The sequence below is a fragment of the Pleurodeles waltl genome, chromosome 9 (genome assembly GCF_031143425.1).
Source record: "Pleurodeles waltl isolate 20211129_DDA chromosome 9, aPleWal1.hap1.20221129, whole genome shotgun sequence".
Lineage (NCBI taxonomy): Eukaryota > Metazoa > Chordata > Amphibia > Caudata > Salamandridae > Pleurodeles > Pleurodeles waltl.
Window position 1 is genome coordinate 390481258 of NC_090448.1, and position 19524 is coordinate 390500781.

The window sequence follows — 19524 nt, forward strand, 5'->3', positions numbered from 1 at the left end:
GGGGGAGGTAAGTAAAGGTTAGATTAGGAGGTAAGTAAAACACTTACAAGTCTCAGTTTTGGAGCATAGGCAGCCCACTGTTGGGGGTTCAAGGCAACCCCAAAGTTACCACACCAGCAGCTCAGGGCCGGTCAGGTGCAGAGGTCAAAGAGGTGCCCAAAACACATAGGCGCCTATGGAGTATAGGGGTGCTCGGGTTCCAGTCTGCCAGCAGGTAAGTACTTGCGTCCTCAGGGAGCAGACCAGGGGGGTTTTGTAGAGCACTGGGGGGGACATAAGTAGGCACACAAAACACTCCCTCAGCGGCACAGGGGCGGCCGGGTGCAGTGTGCAAAGCCGGCGCCGGGTTTCAGGTCGGAAACAATGGAGGGACCCGGGGGTCACTCTAGCAGTGCAGACAGGCACGGGGGGCCTTGTTGGGACAGCCACCACCTCGGCAAGGCAGAGGGTTGCCTGGGGGTCACTCCTGCATCGAACTTCGGTTCATTCAGGGCCTGGGGGCTGCGGGTGCAGTGTTGGTTCCAGGCGTCGGGTCCCTTGTTACAGGCAGTCGCTGTCACGGGGGCCTCTGGATTTTCTCTGCAGGCGTTGCTGTGGGGGATCAGGGGGGTCGTCTCTGGTTACTCATGAGCTCGCAGTCACCGGGGAGTCCTCCCTGAGGTGTGTGTTCACTGGATCTCGAGCCAGGGGCGTCGGGTGCAGAGTGTGAAGTCTCACGCTTCCGACAGGAAACGTGCAGTCTTGGAAAGTTGCAATGAAGTAGCTGGTTTTGAACAGGGCCGCTGTTCACAGGAGTTTCTTGGTCCTTTAGTCCAGGGCAGTCCCCTGAGGCTTCAGAGGACGCTGTTCCCTGTCGGATGCGTCGCTGGTTGCAGGTTTTTGAAGTTGGAGACGGGCTGGTAGGGCTGGGGCCAAAGCAGTTGTCGTCTTCCTTCTTCTCTGCAGGCTTGTAGGTCAGCAGTCCTTCTTTCTTCAGGTTGCAGGAATCTGATTTCCTGGTATCTGGGGAGCCCCTAAATACTGAATTTAGGGGTGTGTTTAGGTCTGGGAGGGTAGTAGCCAATGGCTACTGTCCTTGAGGATGGCTACACCCTCTTTGTGCCTCCTCCCTGTGGGAAGGGGGGCACATCCCTAATCCTATTGGGGGAATCCTCCAAACTCAAGATGGAGGATTTCTCAAGGTAGGGGTCACCTCAGCTCAGGAACCTTAGGGGATGTCCTGACTGGTGGGTGACTCCTTGTTTTTCTCATTATCTCCTCCAGCCTTGCCGGCGAAAGTGGGGGCAGTGGCCGGAGCGGCGGGCATCTCCCTGGGGCGCTGTAACAAAAGGGGTGAGCCTTTGAGGCTCACGGCCCGGTGTTACAGTTCCTACAGAGGGAGGTGAGAAGCACCTCCACCAAGTACTGGCTTTGTTCCTGGCCACAGAGTGACAAAGGCGGCCAGAAACATGTCTGGTGTGTGACAGCTGGCAGAAACTGGTCAGCCTACACTAGAAGTCGGGTAGGTATTCAGGGGGCGTCTCTAAGATGCCCTCTGGGTGTATGATACAATAAATTGCACACTGGCATCAGTGTGCATTTATTGTGCTGAGAAGTTTGATACCAAACTTCCCAGTTTTCAGTGTAGCCATTATGGAACTGTGTAGTTCGTGTTTGACAAACTCCCAGACCATATACTCTTATGGCTACCCTGCACTTACCATGTCTAAGGTTTTGCTTGGACACTGTAGGGCAGTGGTCTCCAAACATTTTAATGCCGCGCCCCCCCCCCCAGCTGAAAAATAAAAATCATTGGGCCCCCCCTTCAGAATTTTTCAGAATTATTTTATAAAGATGGCAATGTTTAAATATGTCTGGACCTATTTAAACATTGTAGTTATGTACGATTACCCTTTAAAAAATACAATAACATGCTTCTGTCTAAAACAAACCCCAGTTATCTGTGTAATGCTTCTTTTAGCCTGAGTCAGGAAATGTGACCCAAGAATTGAAGATTTGTGTTCTATAGGCTGGGCCATTGGGCCATGTGGCAATAAATGTGCAGTAAGGGGTGGTCGCATATTGACTGCAGTTGCTACCTTTTGTGGGTTTGCCATGATGAATGGTCATTTTGTTCAGCGATAAGCACACCAAATGGGGATTATCCTTTTAGAGTTCAAGCTTGAACAATCTACAGCGTTAGTTAGGTACTCCCTGCTTAGCCGAGGAGGAAAATCTTCAATCCCAAGGATGTCTTCGTATATAGTACTGAGGTGTTGTGGCATATAGTGAGACAGAGATGCTCAGGAGGACCTGAAAAATGGGTGCCTGACCAAACGTTGGCGGCACCATGTCACGTAGGCTCTCATTATCTTGAGAGTACTGGATTTGGGCGGCTGAATCACTTGCACTGTGGGGGGGACTGAGTCTGGACCCACTACAGGCGACACCTGTCGGCCTAATCTGGGTTTTGTTCCGGCTAACTAGCAGTGCCCCATCTCCACCCTAGAGCAGGGATGATTGGGCAACTGAGCGCATGACACAACTGACTCCTCATGGAAATCGTGGTCACTCAGATCTCATCCGTTTCTCTCAGTTACATTAGTCTCACATATGCAAGGACAATCAGAGGCAGAATATAGTTCAATAAGGTTTTATTGAAGTAACTGCAAATTAGATAAAGTGTGTACTGCAATAACTAGGACGATGAAGCATGACAGGATTAAAATTGAGACAAGGAGACTAAAGCATAAAAGTTAACACTACCATATTGTCACTACGATCGTTAACAATAGTCCTACCTAGGCTATGTTAGTGCACAGCATGTTAAGCTCTAATTCTGCCTTTCAGGTTCCCCTGGGAAGAGATCATCCCTCATACCTGAGCAAGAGGCCTGTAGTCTACGTAAGCAGCTGCAGCAAAGCAATCAGCATACAGTTGTGGTCATCTGGCTAGAATCTCCCTCTAATGTACATGGGTCAGAGTAGTGTTTTTATAATAAAACAGCTGATGTTCCAAGAAAGGATCCCCACATAACAGTGTATATGTTTCTGAGGACGTTAGAAACAAAGCGTACTACTTTTGCCGGTGATCTATCTTACTGCAGCCTTGAGAAAAGCACAGAGTGAAAGAAATGTCTTGTTTAAGAACGCAGTGCTTGCCTAGGCAAAGAACAGCTAGAATGAGAAAATAAAACAAGACCGCAAGTGTGGATAATATTAAAATAATAAAAACAAAGCTGAATAAAATATGTCTAGGTTAACCTTTTCGGTGCGGGCGTCGGCCACTGGCCGACGGCCACACACCCTCTCTGGTGCGTGTCACGACCAGTGGGCGACACCAAGAAGGGTATTAATAAATCCTCGGGTGCACGCACCCGAGGATTTTTTTTTTTTAACCTTTCCCCGGGAGACACGGAAGCTTCCGTGTCTTCCCCCCACCCGCCCCTTTGTGACGTCAGCGCCGACGTTTCAAAGGTGTTTTCCCCATCAAAGCAGGAAGCAGCCTTGCGGCCGCTTCCTGCTTCGATGGGAAAAACGGCCTTCCCCACGTTCGGGAAGGCCTCGTAAGAAAGGGGAGAGTCTCCTCTTTCTTACGAGGCCTTCCTGAAAGTGTTTCCTGGCCCCCGGTCGCAGCTGTGCTGCGATAGGGGGCCAGGAAACACTTTCAGATTTCCTGGCCTCCCGATCGCAGCACAGCTGCGATCGGGGGGCCAGGAAACACTTTCAAAAGGCCTCGTAAGAAAGAGGAGAGTGTCCCCTTTCTTACGAGGCCTTCTGGAAGTGTTTCCTGGCCCCCGTTCGCAGCACAGCTGCGATCGGGGGCCAGGAAACACCACTAGACGCCAAGGATTTCACTTTGGTGGGGGCGGCCCCATCGGAAAACAATGAGAGATGAAGGGCACTTTTGCTGGGTGGTAATGAGGGAATCCGAGGAGGAGGGAGTGGGAGCACCAATAATGATTGTTGGACTGGGCGCAGGAGGTGCTAAAGACTGTGACGAATGGTATGTGACAAGGTGTTTTTTGAGTGTCTTGAAAGTACGTGCTGATTGAGGGAAGAAGCGCAGGTAAGGTGGCCTCTACTGTTGCACGTATCTCACACACACCATCGATTTTGTGACTGTCTACGTAGGCTAGTGTTTTAGAGCAACAGTTTAGCCAATAGCAGAGATGGCATCTTGATGGATGACTGCTGCCTGCACTCAGGTTATAGCGGACCGCTCTGACATAGGATCAGAGACTGAGACATCAGATACTGAGACAGCATCTGAGGGATAGGACAATGGCGCAGACTCTGGGAGTGATTTTTCAGTCAGAGGAGTCCCATTCGATAACTCCTCTTCCAGTACATTATGAGGGAGGTGATGAGGACAGTCCTGCTGTCCCTTCGCAAGCTGTTCGTGCAACTGGGTAATAGTGGGTTAGGCCAACCCAGAGAGCAGGTGAATGCGGCGGCAAGCAGAGAGAGAGAGAGAGAGATATATATATATATATGTATGTGTATATATATATATATATATATATATATATATAGCTCTCTCTTGGGAGCTCCCCAATTTAGTTCAGCCCCAAATTTCACCACCCAAATCATATTGTGGAGACATCAAAATTATCTATGGCAAAACAAACTGGTTTTGTAAGGCAGGCACCTGTGTTTTTTGTCCTGGATTCGGTGGCCATATAGAGAAACACACTAAACCCAAACATTTCTGGAAACTAGACATTCGGGGGAGTCCACAGAGGTGTGACTTGTGTGGATTCCCCAAAGTTTTCTTACCCAGAATACCCTGCAAAGCTGAAATGTTGGAAAAAAAACCTCAATTTTTCTTGCATTTCTGTCACACAAACTACAGGAATATGCTGGGATCCACAACATTCCTACCACCCAGTGACTCCTCACCTGTCCTGATAAAAACACTACCCCACTTGAGTGCCTACATCTAGTGCCTGTGTCAGGAATGGATCACCCCAGGGTCAACAGCTGCCTCACGTAAGGACCAACATTGACCGTTGTGTGATCTATTCCTGTCGCGGGCACCAGGCCTAACCACACAAGTGAGGTATCATATTTATCAGGAGACTTGGGGGAACGCTGGGTGGAAGGAAATTTGTGGCTCCTCTCAGATTCCAGAACTTTCTGTCACGAAATGTGAGGAAAACGTGTTATTTTAGCCACATTATGAGGTTTGCAAAGGATTCTGGGTAACAGAAACTGGTCAGAGCCCCACAAGTCACCTCATCTTGGATTCCCCTGGGTTTCTAGTTTTCAAAAATGTGCTGGTTTGCTAGGTTTCCCCAGGTGCCGGCTGAGCTAGAGGCCAAAATCCACAGGTAGGCACTATTTTCTATGAAAAAATGTTATGTGTCCACGTTGTGTTTTGGGGCATTTCCTGTCGCGGGCGCCAGGCCTACCCACACAAGTGAGGTATCATTTTTATCGGGAGACTTGGGGGAACGCTGCGTAGAAGGAAATTTGTGGCTCCTCTCAGATTCCAGAACTTTCTGTCACCGAAATGTGAGGAAAACTTGTTTTTTAGCCACTTTTTGAGGTTTGCAAAGGATTCTGGGTAACAGAACCTGGTCAGAGCCCCACGAGTCACCCCATCTTGGATTCCCCTAGGTCTCTAGTTTTCAAAAATGCACAGGTTTGGTAGGTTTCCCTATGTGCCGGCTGAGCTAGAGGCCAAAATCTACAGGTAGGCACTTTGCAAAAACAGCTCTGTATTTTGTCAAAAAATGTGATGTGTCCACGTTGTGTTTTGGGGCATCTCCTGTGGCGGGCGCTAGGCCTACCCACACAAGTGAGGTATCATTTTTATCGGGAGACTTGGGGGAGCGCTGGGTGGAAGGAAATTTGTGGCTCCTCTCAGATTCCAGAACTTTCTGTCACCGAAATGTGAGGAAAACTTGTTTTTTTAGCCACTTTTTGAGGTTTGCACAGGATTCTGGGTAACAGAACCTGGTCAGAGCCCCACGAGTCTCCCCATCTTGGATTCCCTTAGGTCTCTAGTTTTCAAAAATGCACAGGTTTGGTAGGTTTCCCTATGTGCCGGCTGAGCTAGAGGCCAAAATCTACAGGTAGCCACTTTGCAAAAAACAGCTCTGTATTTTGTCAAAAAATGGGATGTGTCCACGTTGTGTTTTGGGGCATTTCCTGTCGCGGTCGCTAGGCCTACCCACACAAGTGAGGTATAATTTTTATCGGGAGACTTGGGGGAACATAGAATAGCAAAACAAGTGTTATTGCCCCTTATTTTTCTCTACATTTTTTCCTTCCAAATATAAGAGTGTGTGTAAAAAAGACGTCTATTTGAGAAATGCCCTGCAATTCACATGCTAGTATGGGCACCTCGGAATTCAGAGATGTGCAAATAACCACTGCTCCTCAAAACCTTATCTTCATCCCAAGGTTTTCTTGATACCTTTTTTTCACTCTTCATATTTCAGCAAATGAATTGCTGTATACCCAGTATAGAATGAAAACCAACTGCAGGGTGCAGCTCATTTATTGGCTCTGGGTACCTAGGGTTCTTGATGAACCTACAAGCCCTTTATATCCCTGCAACCAGAAGAGTCCAGCAGACAAAACGGTATATTGCTTTCAGAAATCTGACATCGCAGGAAAAAGTTACAGAGTAAAACATAAAGAAAAATGGCTGTTGTTTTCAGCTCAATTTCAATATTTTTTTATTTCAGCTGTTATTTTCTGTAGGAAAACCTTGTAGGATCTACACAAATGACCCCTTGCTGAATTCAGAATTTTGTCTAGTTTTCAGAAATGTTTAGCTTTCCGGGATCCAGCATTGGTTTCACACCCATTCCTGTCACTAACTGGAAGGAGGTTGAAAGCACCAAAAATAGTAAAAATGGGGTATGTCCCAGTAAAATGCCAAATTTGTGTTGGAAAATGTGGTGTCTGCCCATTCCTGAAAGGTGGGAAGATAGTGATTTCAGCACCAGAAACCCTTTGTTGGTGGCATTTTCAGGGAAAAAACCACAAGCCTTCTTCGGCAGCCCTTTTTTCCCATTTTTTTGGAATAAACGAAATTTTCACTGTATTTTGGCTATTTTCCTGGTCTCCTCCAGGGGAAACCACAAACTCTGGGTACCATTAGAATCCCTAGGATGTTGGAAAAAAAGGACGCAAATTTGGCGTGGATAGCTTATGTGGACAAAAAGTTATGAAGGCCTAAGCGAGAACTACCCCAAATAGCCAAAAAAGGGCTCAGCACTGGGGGGGAAACGGCCCAGCAGCTAAGGGGTTAAAGTGCACAGCGGCAGGCCTAGTTTGCTAAAATAACGTGTGTAAAACTATATCTAAAATGGCTACACAACAATACAAAGGAGACCTAGCAGTTCTTTTTTTTTTAAGTGTGCCACATTGGTGAAGAGCAGAGAATCTGTAGAAAACCATTGTCCTGAGCATAGATTCCAGACTCTCAAGGAGAGGAAGGCTATGTAAGCTGAAGGAAATAACTTTTATGAGACCTCAGGGGTCTCTTGGCGGTTTTGGCCTTTGAACTTTAAGATGCCGGAGAACTGCTTGTGGTCCACTTAATCATGAAAGGGCATGAAGCCTTGCAGTGCCCTCTAAGTACTGAAATACCAGTGCTCATAGAAATAATACAAATTTTAAAATGTCTATTGATGGCTTATTTATTTATTGTAATATGATAGTTAGACTATTTGTTGTTGGTTCAGTACCTTTTTCCTAGTCTTCAGACCCCCGTCTCCTACCCCCTCCCAATCACCCTAACACTTAAATTATTTGTATCCTGTATTGGTGTCAAGCAATAACTTTGTTTCTTCTCACCACAGGAAACGCTTTTGGAGGTGGGCCACTACTGAACAATTATGCTCTGACTTTGCTGGCCATTTTCTTTCTGCAGACTCGAACCCCTGCTGCACTTCCCACTGTTAAGAGGATGAAGGAACTGGCAGGTAAAGGCCCTAAAGAAAGCGTGAGATTGCAAGATAATGCGAATGAAAGAAAGAAACCAAATTTATTTCTCAACTCAATTAAATCCTCTCCATGCTAACTGTACTCAGTTAATTTTCTATTTTGGTTTCTACTCTCTCTGTCCTTATCTCATGCATTTCTCTCTCTCCTCTTGATTTACTCACTCTCTTCTCCTCATTCTGTCCACCTCCTTATGCTTACTGGTAATCGCGTTTCCGCACTTGGCAGCTGCAACCTGAACTCCTGGTGGCAATCATTTGTGTTCTTTCCAGGAAGGCTGAACAATGCTTAATTTAGTACATTTGAAGATCATATTGATTCAAACAACTCAAGTAGCTTAGTGTATTTCTCTGCTCTGTGGGAAGGAGTGCCTTTTAGACAAATTTCAGGAGTTCTCAATGAGATCTTTCATAGATTGACATGCTTGAATATTCCCTATCATCAAGCTTTAGCACCATACAATAACGCACTCAGCAATACTGAATAGCCATAGACAATATGTAGTCTATCCATCTTATTTTATGACTTGACCTCCTGGCAATCAGTTAAAGATACAAAGAGCAGTATTCACCCCAGGTGTTCCAAGTGACAGATTATTTTGTACCAGACGTCTGTGTGAGGGAATCCTCAAGGGCTCTGCTCAAGGATTCCAAAATCATTCTCCAATTATCTAGGCTCGCTATTACATCTTAAGCGGAAAGATGATGCACTGATTGTGGCAAGAGAATTGTTTGCATTGAAGAGAAGCATGCACTTTTCTTATGTTAATCTGCACTATGATCCCATGTCTTGTATTCAAATACACTAAAAGACGTAAACAATTATCCTTGGTGCTTCTGAAAGAATATGCTTTTTCAAGGCCAGTTCTTCAAAAGAAGACAATTGTGTTTGACCTGAAAACTCAAAAATGTGTTCTCTCGCTCTACTTTTGAGGTGGCCAAACAACTCACTGATACTGCCATTTAGGTGCAGTCACTCAGCTTGGGAGAGTTGCCTGCTGCCAACCAAAAAGTGCAATTCTCAACTGCTCAGAAATCGTCAGCTCCCAAGAGCGCATCAAAAATAGTAACACAATTTCATTTTCTCTGAATTTATCACAATTATCACAGTCAACAATTTTAAAATGTAACTCCTTCAAGTTTGACAGCTGTGACTTACAAATCACTGCCAGCCACCTTTCTAATCTCAGTTGCATTCTTTTCAACTTTATCTTCACATGGAGAAAGTTGCACCGCAATTTGAAGGGAGGCTTCTGGGAGGGTTGCCCCCTTGTTGATGACAAACCATTGCTTCAACCGTTCCAGGAAAGAAAAGGCTACAACTTCTTCAGAGACGACTTTGTTTGTTTCAACACCTTGTTTCTCCCACTGCCTGCACCAGTGTTATGGGCTGCAAGTGACACCTTGTCAGCTCTCTTTTGTCTTCTAACATGCCATTGAATTTAAATCATTTGGTGACACTGCTGTCTGTTTCAGACTTATTGGTTCCCGAGCCATCAGTTTCAGAAACCCTGATGTATGCCAGCAGCAACTACATCTACTTCTCCATTGATTACAGGAACTTTACAGCTGCCTAGAGATCCTTTGTCAGTTGCACAATTAGGTTTCATGTCCTTGCATCCAGTTGTTAACGGAATGAAAACCGCAAATGACTCCAGTTTCAAGAAAAAATGAAGAAACAGTGGCTCGAGGTGGAAGGAGATTGGGATGACAAATTGTCGGTTGCCTTTCAAATGAAAGCATCTGTTCAAAGGTTGCAGATGTGACCGAATGCATTTGCAGAAATAACTTATCACCCAGGCAGCAATTATTCCTTATAACAGATGCCTTCTGTGAATGTTGCAGAATTTGTCAGTTATCTATGGTCACTGAGGAAAACTCCATTGCTTACTTCTTATAAGTAAGGGCAGTCAGGCTATGTCTCAAAGCTTTTCTGTTTCGAGTGAGAAATACCCAATTGATCCGCGACAATACAACTATGATGTCGTACATTAGAAAGCAGGACAGGTTAAGGTCACTCCAGTTGTCAACGTATGCATGGCGTAGATGAGTCACTAGCAGGACCCTTTGGCAGAGCATGTGCCTGGAACAGACGATGCATGTGCAATTGCGGCGAGTTGCAGTTTACTTACAGTAAACCGCAAACAGTAACTTGACAACAGGTGGGTGATGATCTTCCATCAATAGAGGATCCACTTTAGGACCTTTTACTAGCAGACCAGAAGCATTTCATACGAATTCCTCTCCTACCCAGGGTGCTATGCAGGATGTGGTCAGAAAATTGCCTAGTGATATTGATGACACCAGAGTTGGCCTAGGCAGTGCTGGTTCTACCATTTGCGTTAGATGTCAGACAAACTCTTACTCAGTTCACAAAGGGGCATTTGTTTTCACTCAAGTGATGAATGTAAAGTACTTCCACAAACATGGTTCTTAAACTTGCCTACCTTACTGCTTATAACTTAGCATTTGGTGCATTACACATTCTGGATGACTGTAGACAGATCAAGCAAGCAGCCAGGTCACACCCTAGTCTAGATTTACTAATTGAAAAGGGCAGAATTTGTGATGTTCTGATCACTTGGGTCTATTGTCTCAACATATGTTCTTGCCCTACCTGCTCCAATTGGTTAGCTTGACTGTAAAATACTGTTCTAAGAGTCCACCTTTTAGCAGTATCTAGACAAATTAGATGAGAGGTTCAGCCAATTGTTATTTTCATTGAGGATTACCAAATTGTTTATTAGAACATTTTTCTACCAACACCCTCCATGTCAAAATTAGCACAGCCTAACATAGTTCTGGTAGCAGTAATAAAAGCCCATTCTAATTAATTAACAGTTATGATTCAGCACCTTGGATATTACATCGACTGGAAGAGTCTGCAATCTGGAAGCAAAGCGGCTGTGCCTTGGTTTCCCACTGACAAAGTTAATCTTCCCAACAACCCCTGGTTCATATCTAAAGATCATTTGTCATTTCACTTGATTGAAACATTTTCCCTATCAATATATATCAACCAGATTCAGCAGTGCGGAAATCAATTTTCTCCTTTCATATTAAAAGAAGTTAAAAGTTCAGTTTAAGCAAAATAAGCAACTTCCAGCAATCATATCAACTCTTAGTGACTTTTTATCAACATAACAAAAGTGAGGCACTTTTTAAAAGGGAGTTTCACAGTGGATTGTGTCTGGTATTATGAAGGCTTCTGCCCTCATGTAAAAAAAACTCTCTGGCAAACCAGAGCGCATTCCACAAGGGGCACGGCAACAACAGCTTCTCTCGTAGAGGATTTCCATGTATACTTAAAGAGAAAAAGGGGATTCGGAGGATTAATGGTCCAGTGTATACCCTCCTGTGAATCCTACTATGCAATGAAATACACTGTTCCAAAAGGAAAAGAGAGACAGGGAAAACACTAGGGAGTCCTAATTATTAGGAGCAAGAGTCCTCACACACCCAATTGGGTGTCATGCTTCATCATCGGACATGCTCCTCGTCAGACCGGCGCTGCAGTGTCTGACGGGCACCCCCCGTAGGAGGGCTCTTTGCCGGAGATCTTTTCTCGATGATGCCACAAACCCCAAGAGTGAGTAAGGAGAAAAAGAAAGGAGAGATCAACAGAAAAACTAAAATTGGCTCAGGAACCTGAGTACTAGGTTTATTTGTCTGCGTTGGGTGATGGCCAAGATTAAAAATGTAACAGGAGAGTGAAATAGAGGTAATGCTCAATCACTCTCTACCAACTTTTTAAGGAAGAGAGGAGGCCAGGAACTACCAGACCATCCTCAAAATTAGGTCGACATGTTTCGCGTCTCTATGGTCCAGAAGGATCCTATGACGCTTCTTCAGGACCTAATGCATCTTAAACTTCTCCTTCAATAAACTAAATTGACTACTATAATCTGAAACTGTCAGTAATAATGTTACCAGTCACTTACACGAGTCCAATCTGACCCGAACTTGCTGTTCCTACTAGTCACCCCTCCCAAGTCGGGACCGGGCTTCATGGGATCACACAGGCCATTAGCCAGGCTTGCAAAAACTTTCTTTAATCCTGGTGACGTGTGGGTAACCTACCCCTGGCCGCGCTCCCGAATCATAAATTACACGATTACAGAAAGTTTTAGCAATTTTAGTTTTTCTGTTGATCTCTCCTTTCTTTTTCTCCTTACTCACTCTTGGGGTTTGTGGCATCATCGAGAAAAGATCTCCGGCAAAGAGCCCTCCTACGGGGGGTGCCCGTCAGACATTGCAGCGCCGGTCTGACGAGGAGCATGTTCGATGATGAAGCATGACACTCAATTGGGTGTGTGAGGACTCTTGCTCCTAATAATTAGGACTCCCTAGTGTGTTCCTTGTCTCTCTTTTCCTTTTGGAACAGTGTATTTCATTGCATAGTAGATTTCCATGTATAGTCATAAGCACTGAATAGTCCTGCCCACGTGCGGGGACCCTGGAGCAAGCCTTCAAAATATCTTCTTAAATGGAATTTTTCGCCTTTTTCCGGGAAGGCCTGCAAAGTCACCTAAGAAGCGGACAGATAATGCAGCCTGTGTACATAGGCTACGCTGGCTGAACTCTCCATTTTAAATTGAAGATAAAAGCCAGCACATTGTAATTTGAGAATAATTTGTTAACAGAATGAATCTCTCTCACAAACCCCTTTTGCATAATAAAGACAAAGAAGAGGAGAACAGAGAAGCCCCATAGGCTGCCATTATATGGCTAAAAGAGAGACTGTGCCTTTAAGAACTCAGAGACCACCAGTATCCCATTATGCACAGCTGGTGGCAGTTGCTTCTGTTCGTTTTTCTGGCTCCTGCTGACAGGATCCTGGAGCTTTAAGCTTGAACATTTTTTTTTTCTGAGAAAAATTCAGCTCATTTCAGTGACAACTCTTTCGCTTCACATTTTTGGACTTTCCCCACCTTTTCCTTCCATTTCCGGCAGAAATGTATATTTTTTATTATCAAAAATGCCATCTCTTTTTGATAGGTTTCCAGACTGTAGGAGGAAAAAGGCCAAAACTGATCCTCACTAGTGTGTATCCTTTGTCTTCCAGATGCTCACATTCCTGAAACCTGCAAAATGTGTAAAACCTTTTCTGGGCACACCCTGCATGATAGGGAGAAGATTTGTCTTCAAGGTATGGAGGAGGGGAGAAAACAGAATACCCAATCTACATGTGGGACCTCAGGGCGAGGAGAGGCACAGTCCTCTACCAGGGCTCTGTCATCAGCCTCTGGAGGGCGCGCCAGTCAAAAAAGGACTGAAAAACACCATAGATCCTGGTGGATGTCAAGAACGTCGAAGTAGTGAAGAGGTGCAGCGCCGACCTGTTCACCTTCTCTCCATGGGTCAATGTCAAATAGACAGCGCATATCGACATCGGAGTAAAAGAAGACCGACGACGGTGACACTGTTGTCATACAGAAGACCATCAGCGATGAGGAGCCCTTTGACGTGGAGACACTCTCGCTGGTCGTTGTTGAGGTCCTGATCGACGTCGACTCATCACGGTCAGTTGCAGTCAAAATCAAGCTTGACGTCAGCAAGACATACTCCGATGTCGTAAGACGTTGAGAAGTAAGTTGAGGGGAAGAGGAAGATCTAAGTCAATCACAATTTAAGACTCCTCACCTCAAGAAGTGCGCAGGAAGCGGAGGCAAATTCATAGCTCTCCAGACTCCGACTAGAGAGGGGCAGGGGGTTCCTGCGCTAATACCTGCTACACCTCCTCCACAGCCGACACCTCCTCCATTACCAACACCGGAACCACCAACGGCAACCTCTCCTGTGAGAACCAGATCCTGTTCTCCATCAAAACATCATTCTAGACATCACTTTAGACATCATCAAATGGCTCGTCACACACCAAATCACTCATATCATCGAAGCCGTTATACCAGGTCTAGACACTCCACAGAGACTTCCTCATCTGGTATAGGGAGGTATTCTTCAACTCTCTCCGATTCTTCTGCACTACGTATCCTTTTAGTAGATGACGTAGTCAACATTCCAAGAAGTACTAGTTAGAGATGCAAACAAGTTAAATATTCCTCTATCTGCACTGAAACCAACAACATCTATAATCTTTAAAACTTTGCAACAGAGGTTGGCCTCACGTCTGCTATTACCTCTAGTGCCAGGTCTATTGGAACCTGCAATGGGCCTGTTCTTAGCTCCGTCATCCATCAAAGCTGCGCCTTCAGGCTTCAGAAAAAAATATAGACTGCCTGGACAAGATTCAGCCTTTCTGCGATCTGACCAAATTCAGTGGTGGTAGTAGCTGCTAGAAAACAGCATGCCACAGCTCCCACTTCTACATTACCACTTTTTAGAGAGACCCATTAGCTGAGCTCTGTAGGAAGAAAAGTTTTTAACACAGCGGCAACATCAATGAAGACCGCAAGCGCTGCAGCCTTGTTAGGCCATTATTATAGGGCACTATGGGAATCTCTACAACAATTTATCGGCATATCTCCAGAGAGAAAAGAGGGGAATTTAAAGAAATTCTAAATGAAGGCCTAATGGTTTCAAATAAAATTATTAGTGCAGCAGCAGGCTCCTCTCTATTAGCAGCACATGAGTGCTGCCACCGAGTTTCCCTTCAAATACATTAATCACTTTGCTTTACTTCTTTGAAACCAGAATCTCAACAGAGGATTCTCAATTTACCTTTCTCTGGCACCATCCTTTTTGGATCTCATACAGATGCAGAAATGGCGAGAATGAAAGCAGAATTAGGGACTTTAGAAGCTGTTGGTTTAGAAAAACGTAAAGATTCAAGGAGACCTTTCAGGCCTTTCCAATGCCGCTTCTTATCACAGAGGGTTCAAGCCCCTCACTGGTACCAAGGTCTCCAGCAGACTGGTGCTCAGTCCTAACAATCAGAGGTCCTACCAACCTTACGAAAGAATCGGGCTAGAGGAAGATCAAGTCAACAGCCTCTTCAGGGAGGCAAACAGCCATCAGGAGTAAAACCCTGAACCATCCCTTCCCCCTCTTTCGTTACCCACTCTAGTAGGGGGAACATTCTTCATTACCTGGCATAGTGGCAAAATATCATGCAGGACGCATAGGTTCGGATTATTGTTCGCAATGGATACTGTCTCAGACTTTCAGCTCCCCCACCATCCATTCCACCGAAACCTTCCAAATTCTACATTCCTATATAACAAGCAGAGGTGGATGCTTTGTTACAGAAGCAGGCAGTGGAGGCTGTTGCTCATCATCAATGAGGAACCAGGATTTATACCGGATATTTGCTAATCAAGAAGAAAGACAAGAACGAATTCAGGCCCATTCTCGACCTCAGATTGACCAACAAATAAATCCGTCAAGAAAAATTCTGGATGCTGGCTTTACACCAGATCTACCCGCAACTACACAAAGGTAATTGGCTTTGCTCCATCAGCATTCAAGACGCACATATTCTTGAGGTTCATAGTGGGGCACAATCACTATCAGTACCAAGTGCTTCCATTTGGTAAAATGTCAGCACCTAGGACTTTTTCCAATTGCGTGGTGTAGGAAAGTACCCTCTTTCTTGGCATGGTTACCCCCATTTTCTGCCTGTTGTCAGTATGTTTGACTGAGTGTGCTGGGTTCCTGCCAAGCAGGACTCCAGTAGTTTTGCTCTCTCTTCTAAATTGTACCTTTTTCTTCACACAATTGGCATACTGGTCCCCCAATGTAAGTCCCTAGTATATGGTACCTAGGTACCCAGGCTACTGGGGTTCCAAGGGATGCCTATGGGCTGCAGCAGTTATTCTGCCACCCATAGGGAGCCCATGCAAAGGGTTCTGCAGGCCTGCCATTGCATGCACCCGTTTTCACTACATGTCAGTACACCAGGTCATTATAAGTCACCCCTATGGTAGGCCCTCTCAGGCCGGAGGGCAGGGTGCAGGTATCTGTGTGTGAAGGCACTCCTGCACTAACAGAGGTGCCCCCACAAACTCCAGATCCATTTTCCTGGACTTTGTGAGTGCAGGGACGTAATTTTATGTGGGTACTGGACATAGGTCACTACCTATGTCAAGCTACATAATGGTAACTCCGAACCTGGGCATGTTTGGAAACAAACATGTTGGAATCATACCCCAATACTGTTGCAAGTATTGGAAGTATGTTTCTATGCATTCTTGGGGCTCCTTAGAGGACCCCCAGCATTGCTACCACCAGTCTTACAGGATTTTCAAGGCAGCCCAGGTGCTGCCGCACCTCATACGGGTGTCTACTCTCCTACTGCTTGATCTGATCAAGCCCAGGAAGGCAGAACAAAGGATTTCCTTTGGGAGAAGGAGGTAACATCCTCTCCCTTTGGAAATAGGTTTGACTGGCTTGGGAGGGGTAGCCTCCCCAAGCCACTGGTTGTCTTTGAAGGGCACATTTGGTGCCCTCCATGCATAAACCAGTCCACACTGGTTCAGGGATCCCAGTCCATGCTCTGTTGCGAAACTGGACAATGGAAAGGGGGTGACCATTCCCCGGTCCATCACCACCCCAGAGTGTGTGCCCGGAGCTCCTCCAGAGGGACCCTGGGTTCTGCCCTCTTGTTTCCAAGGTTGGCAGGGAACTCTGGGAACATCTGAGTGGCCAGGCCAGGGAGGTGACGTCAGAGTCCCCTCCTGAAAGGTGCTTACCTGGTTAGGTGAACAATCCCCATTTCAGTTCTATTTAGGGTCTCTCTCTTGGGTGGGTTCTCAGATTCGGTTTGCAAGATTCTAGCAGGACTCCTCTGCAACCTCTTCTTCAACTTTTGGCCACTGGCACCACGACTGGACCACCCAGGGACCGACAAACGTTGCTACAACGAAGAAGACTCTTCTGCAACTTTGTTTCAGCATCTCCTGCCAGCTTTGCAACATTTCCCCGGCCGTGCATCCTCAGAAGACTGCAACTCTTCAGCCTGTACAAGAAGAAGGAATCTCCCTTGGAGTGAAGGAGTCACGCCTCTGCAATCGCAGGCACCTACAACAAGTGACGACCGGCTGCGTGGGTCCCCTCTCCTGCTGAGCTGCGTGGATCCTGCATCACGATTGGTGGTCCAGAGTAGACCTCTTGGTCCTCTCTGCCAGCTGTCCAACTTTGGTGGAGGTAATCCTTTGCCTTCCCACGCAAGCCAGTACACCCATGCACTGCGTCTCTTGGAGCTGCCAAGGCTTTTTTGCATCTCCTCCAAGGGATCTTCAGGTGACGTGTAGCTCCAGCCCCCGGCACTCCATCCTGCACAGCACAGCCTGCGGCGTGGGATCCTCTTTTGTAGTGCTGCCTGGGCTTCTTCTGCGACTCCTGTATCCCCGTCCTGTGGGACTCCTGTGGGTGCTGTCTCTGCTCCTGTGGACTCTCTGTGATGCTGAGGGTCCCTTGCGACTCCCCCTCCTGGGTTGAGTCCTCCTGGGCTTTGCCAAGGCTTGTTGGTGGAATACCATCTGCAATCTTCCTTCCAGCGTGGGACTCGGTCTGCGTCCACCAGAAACTCTTCACCGGCTCCAGGGCTGCAATGCTAACTTGTTCTTCATTCCCGTCGACCGACTCCGGCATCCATAGCTGGGTGGGTAGTAGCTCCTACTCCTCCTGGACTCCACTGTGACCCTTGGTCTTGGTCCTCTCTCTCCACAGGTCTTCTTTCTCCAAGAATCCACCACTGGTTTTCTTGCAGCGTCTTCTCTGGGTGTCTTCTTTTTCTTATTTTTCTCCTTTTGGGTGATTAGAGGAAAGTCCAGTGTTTTGCTCCTTCATTCCTGGTTGCTGGGGGGTACTGTGTTACTTACCTCTGTGGTTTTCTAGTACTCCCAGCTCTCCTCTACACATTTTACTTACCTAGGTGGGGGTACCTTGTTTGCATTTCATTTTTTTAGTATATGGTTTGTGCTCCCCATGGATCACTATTGGTTTTTGCTATTTGCACTGTTTTTCTAACCTTTTCTATGCCTGTTTCTGATTACTATTGTATATATTTCATGTATTACCTCCTATGGGTGGGTTACCTGTCTAGTATTTTGTGGTGATGAGTTCCAAAAAAAGAGTATCTTTATTTGTGTACAAATGAGTGTTTTCTTTCATGTGTGTAAGTGCTGTGTGACTGCAGTGGTATTGCTACAGAGGTATTGCATGAGCTTTGTATGTCTCCTAGATAAGCGTTGGTTGCTCATCCACAGCAACCTCTAAAGAGCCTGGTTTCTATACATTGCCTACACCTCACTAAGAGGGGATACCTGGACCTTGTATAAGGTGTAAGTACCTTAGGTACCCACCATACACCAGATCATCATCCTAGGCAGTAGTGGCAGCCCACTTACGAAAGCACAAAGTATTCGTCTACCCCTACCTAGACGATTGGCTAATCAAAGCGTCCCCGTTCCAAGAAGCACAACTCCATTACAGTTGGACTTGCGATCTAATACATTGTTTGAGAATTCAATTAAACCATGCAAAGTCAATCTTTCCCAGTGCAAACAATTCACTATCTGGGAGCATTCATCGATATGCTCAGAGCAAACGTGTATCCTTTGGAGGAGAGACTTATCAATTTCGGAAGTCTCAAGCTTTCATGAGAATATCTCACCCAACTGTGAGAAAGGTATCCTTTCGCCTCGGCTCGATGGCATCCTGCCTATTCCTCACACCAAATGTCTGTCTTCATATGAGACCGTTACAGGAGTGCCTCGATTGGCAGTGGGAGCAGTTGACAGGCAATTGGGACAATGGGATTCAACTGTCCCAACATGCGAAATGTTCACTGAAATGGTGGTGCTCTCCAACCAACATTCTATGGGGAATACCATTTAATCAAGAGATTCCGCCGCAAGCCATTGTCACAGATGCCTACCTTCTGGGATGGGAAGCCCACATGGACCATCTACATATTGAGGGCAAGTGGTCCCAAAGAGAATCTACATATCATATCAACTCCCTGCTGGTAGAGACAGACAATACACCAACCTTGTACTGCCTCAACAAGAAGGGAGGAACGAGGTCCAAGCCCTTGTCACATAAAGCCCAAACAATCTGGAGATGGCCTCAGGCCAGGAACTTGTCAATAACTGCCACTCACCTTCCAGGAGTACAAAACATCCAAGCCGAAAACACCCACAAATGGGTTCTAAACAATGAGGTTGTTCAAAACGTATTCCAACGGTGCGGAACTACAGACATCAACTTATTTGCAACCACAGAAAAAGCCAAATGACAAAACTTCGCATTGAGGTACTTCCAACCAGGGACTCTAGGGAATGCCCTGTGGATCAGCTGGTCTGGCAGATTTCTATGCTTTTCCGCCAATGCCCCTAATTCCAGCAGTCCTCATTAAACTATCCAAGTACTCCTAGCTCTGGAGTATCCACGTCCGTGATGGTTCACGGACCTCCTTTACCGGTCCATCCATCCACATCTCAAACTGCCATGTAGACCAGATCTGTTAACGAAATTCGAAGGCCTGATGGTGCATCCCAATCTCTCCTCTTTGAATTTGACAGCTTGGCTCCTGAGCTAGTGCAGTATGGACACCTAAATATCCCACAAGACTGCATGGACATTCTTAAAGAGGCAAAGTGACCTTCTATACGAGCTGCATA

The 19524-nt window shown here is 46.1% G+C and overlaps 1 protein-coding gene across 1 annotated transcript in view; it reads left to right on the forward strand.

Moving 5' to 3' along the window:
* Positions 1 to 19524, forward strand: part of TUT1 (terminal uridylyl transferase 1, U6 snRNA-specific) — a 533529-nt gene that overhangs the window by 357953 nt on the left and 156052 nt on the right. Inside the window, exon 8 of the mRNA XM_069207048.1 lies at positions 7799 to 7921. Within this exon, the coding sequence (XP_069063149.1) occupies positions 7799 to 7921 (123 nt within the window). The remainder of the gene's footprint in view (positions 1 to 7798; positions 7922 to 19524) is intronic.